This window comes from Arachis duranensis, chromosome 3, assembly GCF_000817695.3.
Source record: "Arachis duranensis cultivar V14167 chromosome 3, aradu.V14167.gnm2.J7QH, whole genome shotgun sequence".
In the NCBI taxonomy this organism is placed as follows: Eukaryota; Viridiplantae; Streptophyta; class Magnoliopsida; order Fabales; family Fabaceae; genus Arachis; species Arachis duranensis.
Genome location: NC_029774.3, coordinates 125066368 through 125073248, shown reverse-complemented (window position 1 = coordinate 125073248; position 6881 = coordinate 125066368). Strand labels below are relative to the sequence as shown.

Sequence of the window (6881 nt, the reverse complement as noted above, 5' to 3'; positions counted from 1 at the left end):
TGCATATTCTCTGACTCTAGTCTGCTGTTCCAGGCCGAAAACTGGGCCGAAATAAGGTCCAAAATTGCCCCCAGCGAATTCTGCAGATTATGCAGATCGCACATGTCACGCGATCGCGTCATCCATGCGGACGCGTCGCTTGCGCTTTTTTCTCGCCACGCGTTCACGTCGTCCACGCTACCGCGTCGCTTGCGCTTTCCAATCCGCGCGGCCGCGTCACTGCGATTTGCGCTCCTTCGCGCGGTCGCGTGAGCCATGCGACCGCGTCACTTCTCACTGGTTATCTCCTCAAACTCTTGTGTTCCTTCCATTTTTGCTAGCTTCCTTTCCAACCTCCAACTCATTCATGCCCTATAAAGCTTGAAACACTTGACACAAAGATCACGGCATCGAATGGAATAATGGAGAATTAAAATTAAATAATTAAGGTCTCTATGGAGCAATTTTCAAACATGTACTAAATTTAGGAAGGAAATCTAAATGCATGCTAAATTAATGAATAAATGGATAAGGATCATGACAAAACCACACAATTAAACACAATATAAATCATAAAATAGTGGTTTATCAATAATCTTTAATTAGTTTAAGAGTTTCTAAGTCATTCTATTATTAGTGGGTCTTTGATTATATTTTCAATATTTAGTAGGACTTTAATGTTTAGTGGATTAGATAAAAGTTCTATTTAGTTTTTTCAATAGAATTCACTACAAGAAAATAGAGTTATTTTGACACTTTATTTTTTAACACCATAATTAAATGTCAAAATTAATATATATTTTTGACAAATATCACAAATGTCAAATTTTCTATATTTTCTTGACGAAAAATTTGACCGTAGAAAATTACTCCTCAATTTTGACACTCATTTGTTTTTAATCTACTCTACTATTTTTTTTCTTCTTTGGGCTCTGTTAATTTTGATATCACACTGCTCTCAATTTAGGATTATACTACTCATTCTTTATCTTCAAAATCTCAATTTATTCTTTAGTTTCAAGATCACATCTCATTCTTTGTTAAATTTTTTTGTTGAGAATATTTTCTAGTCAATAAGTGTCAAAATAAATAGTATTTTTGACAATTAATAAGTATCACAGAAAATATGTTCTCAAAATTTTCTAACAAATTATTTTTGACAGCCAATATTTATCAAAATAAGATTTAAATTTTTTTCACAATCTCTTATATGTTAAAAATACTATTTTTGACAAAACTTTTATTAACATATTTTCATAGTTAAAATAGTGTCAAAATTTGTTTTTTTGACAAATTTTAATTTTTTTTTATACATTATAACCCTAAAAAATAATCTATATTGTTGTAGTGGATGGCGGTTAATGGCGAGGCCTTGAAGGTGAGAAAGGATGGCTTTGGAAGCGTGTTTTGAATGGCTTTGTCCCAGTACCGCAGAGCGTACGCCTTTGGTGTGAACGGATTTTTGTCTCCACCGTTGGCGCCGCTGCTGGAGAAACCAATCTGCGTGTGAATAATGCGTTTGATGAGAAGAATGTTATTAGTTTCTTTCGATCACATAATGTGTTAGACTGGAAATTAATTTTGAAATTTTAATTCTACAATAGACCACTTTATATTTACGGTGGTTAATATATATATAATGTGAGTTACATAATAATAGTAATAATGCACAAATGATATTAGCCTAAATTACGTAAAGTCGTAAACATGAAAGTGGATATGTAAAATTATGACGTAGAGATCAGAAGTATACGCTTACAGCAAGGGATGAGAAGAGGGGGAGGATGAAGAGAAAAAGGGTGCTCGTCGTCATGTTGCCCAGAGAGTGCGAGAAGATACTGTTTTGAATTTGGTGGGAGGTTTGGTTTGGTTGTTGACTTGTTGTATCAAGGAATTTATACGAGCCTGGAGTGTACGTTATAATATATTCAGAATATTAATATTGTATCTACATATATCTCATATTGATTTTATACAAACAAGTACTGATATAAAATTACAAGGAATATATGTAGATATAATATCTTGAATATATTATAATATTTTCTTATTAAATATACAAAATCAATAACAAATATATTTAGATATTATATTAATGTATAATATCTTAAATATTTTCTAATATAGAGGTAGCAGATATAAAGAGATAATACAAGAAGGTCAACACCTTTAATTAAAAAAATTAGTAAATTTAATGTAAATGTAAAGTAAAATAAAAAATATTAATTACCTATAATTTCTCATAGTAGAATAATTATGACGACGACTAATACTACTGTTGTTGTAATAATAATAATAATAATAATAGGAACTTACATAATTTATTTTTATATAAAATTAATAATTAATAATTATTAAATAACAATTTTTAAGATAAAAATTCAAATGTACATGTTTTTATATATCTAACAATTTTTTTATCCTTTCGTTTATATTTGAAAATAAAGAATAACGGTTATATTTTTTAGTAATAGTGTTTTAAGCGAAAAATAATAATATAGTTGTGTTTGTTTGAATGATAATTATTGACTGTCAATTTATAATATTTATAGTCAAATTATAACATATAATCAATATATAACGGTCATATCAATAATAATAATTAAGTAATTAATATTTTTGTATTATTGTCATCTTATTATTTATTTGTATTTAGAATTATTGGGTAAAAGATAAAGTAATTTTTTGGTGTCTTAAAAAGATAAAGTAATTGAAGATTACTTTATTTTATCAAAAGATGAGAATATGTAATGAATAAACATATTGTAAATTGAAAAGTATATTTTATTAATATAATATATAGTTTGACTAGTTTATAGTATATTTATAAATAAACTAACACGTATATGAACCCATACAATAAATGAATGAAACAGATTTGTCGCCTACACTAAAAAAGGATTGAACTCCGCCTATTTTTTTATGTTAAATTAGAGCTGTATACTCGTCCGCACATTAAATTGTAATGCATCTGATCCACTCATATTTTTGCAAACACATGTATAAATTTGATTTAAACAGCATATATATAGTAGGGGTGTTTATAGTTGGATGAAATCGAATTTAATGTGATTCAGATCCAGTTTAAAATATATATTGGGCTTATTTATTAGGTTCAAATTTCATTCTAGATTTGATGAAATTTATATATTTTTGGACTACGATTATACTAGATAAAAACTGGATAAAAATTGGGCCGTTAATATTACCTTTTTGTAAGTTAGCATTTGAAAATATCTAAATTTTTAAGACTTCGATCATTATTTGACATAGTAAAATTTACTTAGAAAAATATAACAAGAACCAATCATTTCCTAAAATTAAAGCATAACTACAATTAATACTAATATTGTCTAATAACACCAAATATTTAAATCAATACAAATAACACAATATTATGTATTTTAAACATAAAACATTAACTTATAGTCTTATAATGACTAATAACACAAAATATTAAGATTTACAATACTTAAATTTCACATAAAAATAGCCATTATCCATTACTAATAACACAAAATATTAATTGTGTATAATGGCTGGGCTACCAAGTCAAGTTCAGGTGATTCAAGTAATGACTCGGATCTGACCCAAAATAATTGGATCTATTTTTAAGATTCTTACCCGACTTTAGACTCAGTAAAATCACACTAAATTAGTCCTTAAAAAGTTTGGAACCGGACCGGACCGAATCTTCAAATTGAACCGGACCATGAACACCCCTTATACAGAGAAAGTGTAACAACCTCCCTTCACCCCTTCTAGAAACAAAATCAAATTCGAATTTTGAAAATCAGTTAGGAGATGTGTTTAGAATTTTGAATTATGGATAAGAATCTAATAACCGTCCTTCTTTTGAATTTAAAATTATCCCAACCACCTTACCACTGAAAGTATATAAATAGGGATACACCCATAGGTAGAAGATCACTCCTCTCAAACACTAATTCTTCCCCTTCTCCCTCTACGCAAATATTTCGTGTGCAAACACAAGAGGCAAACTCATAAGCAATAAAAGAGGCGTTAGAAAAAGAGTAGGAAATTATGCTCTTCTTACTTTTATGTTGGCATGTAGTATGCTCTAATTTATTTTCTTTCCATCCATGCATGGCTACCATCTTTCATGTGTCTTATGGTATTAATGATCCCTTACTTATCTTTCATCCACATTAATCATGATTATCTATTATATCGCTCATGTCCTCTTGATTTATATCCCATATTTTCTATGTGCATTTACATGACCTTTTATACCATCATACTATTATTTCTTTAACGTTGAGAGTACATACCCCTTTATCATATTTTATTTAATCACTCTAATTTTTACTATGTGCATTTACATGACCTTTTATTCCATTATATTATTATTATTCCTTTAATGTTAAGAGTACATATTTTTTCTATATCTTGTTTAGTGTACCATATTCTATTATGTGCAACTAAATGACTTCTTATATCATTATGTTATTATTACTTCTTAATATTTAAAGTAAAAGGTATATGCTTCCTTATAATATTTTATTCAAGTATTTAACATATCCCATTTTTACTATGTGCACTTAGATTGTATTTTATACATTATATTACTAATATCTTCTAAGGGTTAAGAGTACATGTTTTCTTATAATTGTTTTATTCAACTAATTAATATTCCCTATTTTATTACATGAAATTATATTAACTTTTAAATCATTGGATTAATAATATTTCTTTGAGTTAAGAGTGCATACCCCTTTATAACTATTCAACTATTTAAAATATCATATTTTTTAATAAATGAACACTTATGTGATATTTTATACACTATATTATTAATATCCCTTTAGGACTGAGAGTACCTACTTTTTTATAATATCATTATTCAACATGCTCATTTTATTATGGTATATGTCACACCTCTTGCATGATCTATTTTTGCATGATCTATTCTCGCATGAATCTCTTCTTGTGTATGTCTAAACAACTCTAATTGTAAATTAAATTGAGGGAATGATCCTTCAGTAAGGGAAGGTGACACCCAAAGACAAGATAATCGAGATGATCCTTCGGTAAGGAAAGGTGATCGAATCGAGATGATCCTTCGATAAGGGAAGGTGATCGGCAAACTTTTGGAAACCTTCGGTAAGGGAAGGGGACTCCCATCAATTTTATATAATAAGATATCTTGTTGATATAACTCTTTTCTTGTGTATGTTTAAATAACCTTGATTGTAAATTGAATTGAGAGAATGATCCTTCGGTAAGGGAAGGTGACCCCCAAAGACAAGATATCGAGATGATCCCTCGGTAAGGGAGGGTGATCGATCGAGATGATCTTTCGGTAAGGGAAGGTGGTTGCCAAGACATTCGAGATAAGAACCTTCGGTAAGGGAAGGGGAATCTCATTTATACCGGTTTGAACTCAATACCTTTCATAAAAGTGATAAGTTAAGGAAAAGAGAAAGTATAAGGCAAAGTTTGATCATGATGATGTTTTTTTCTAAAGATTTATTTATGAACATGTCGACATTTTATATGTTACTATTTTTCTATTTTTCCTATGTGCTTTCCTTTTTACCTATGTGCTTTACAAGAAAGAATCATATTACATGCCATATCGTACGACTTTTTTTAAAATCCCGCACGTGGGTTGGAGATAGGCATGGAGGTGTTGCATAGCACTCCTACTGAGACCTTAGGTTCTCATCCCTTTTCTTTTTTCATACTGTCTCCAGAGGAACATGGCACGGCGGATAGAGACGACGCAGTGCCCCCCGAAGATAACTTCTAAGTACGACCTCTCAAAGCACGCATGGGTAGTTACAACCACTACTACCGTGCTCCAAACTGTCTACTTAGGTCGAGAGTTTGTGGAGAAAGAATCCCAGCTGCCCGTCGTAACCTTCCTAGATAAGAACGCTTCAGCATTTAAGAAACGGTCATCCAAAGTGGTGCATCTCGAATCAGATTTCGAGACGGATGAAGAAGAATCCGACAACCCTAACCAGGAGAAGGACACCATGGAGGAGAATCCAGAGGAGGAGTCGAATCCTTGCGAAAGTTCAAAGGTGGAATACGTACCCTATTCACCCACCTCGGCACCCCCGTCGAGTCTTAGTTCATCCCACATAACGGAACCGGATCTTCACTGCGCGGAAAGGTGTTGGAGGAAGACCACTGGTACTCCGATTCGTGAATAACTGAAGGGTCCCGATCAAGGATAGGATGGGACACAAGTATGGGAGCCTCTTCGACGAAATTAGTTAGGACGTATTAGTTTCTTTGTTATAATTACCTCTAAGCATTTTATTTTGAACCATACTCATGGATAACTTATTATTTCATATTGATTATATTCACTTCTATCGTTTTAGTGCTACTCGTTTTTTCTTTCACGCGCACTTCCTCCTTCCTTGCATAACGATTAAGTTCATTTTCTATCTCTATCAAGTGTGGCATCTTATTAAACGACCTTTATGGATAAGATTTAACTTAAGGTGTTACATAAAGGTGGCCTATAGATAAATTTTAGAAAATTAAATTTTTTTTATTAATATTAGTCAATATTTTAAATTAATTTTTTTTATATTATTAAATTTTAAAATTTAATCCTTAATATTAATAAAAAATAATAATTTCTTTTGATCACGCGTAGTATTATTTATGGTGAAAACTCAGGTGCAGTCGACTTCACGTGAAGTTGATAGTTAAAAGCCGTTAAATGAAAATTTAGTCAAATCAGTCAAATTATCTAACGACTCTTAGTTATCAACTTCATGTGAAATCGACTGCACCTGAGTTTCCACCATTATTTATATATATAAACCACTCTTTACTAGTAACAAAAAAAATCTGTTTCGAGGGGCAAAGTCTTCCGTAGTCTAAGAAGAGTAATAACCCTCCCAAATTAATAATTTTAT

General features: G+C 30.8%; 1 protein-coding gene across 1 annotated transcript in view; it reads right to left on the bottom strand.

The window, feature by feature from the left end:
- Window positions 1-1807, bottom strand: part of LOC107481130 (polygalacturonase-1 non-catalytic subunit beta-like) — a 3096-nt gene extending 1289 nt beyond the window's left edge. Inside the window, exons 1-3 of the mRNA XM_052258509.1 lie at window positions 1733-1807; window positions 1301-1479; window positions 890-911 (exon numbers count right to left, since the gene is read on the bottom strand). Of these exons, the coding sequence (XP_052114469.1) occupies window positions 890-911; window positions 1301-1479; window positions 1733-1792 (261 nt within the window). The 5' untranslated portion in view covers window positions 1793-1807. The remainder of the gene's footprint in view (window positions 1-889; window positions 912-1300; window positions 1480-1732) is intronic.
- Between the last annotated feature and the right edge of the window lie 5074 nt (window positions 1808-6881).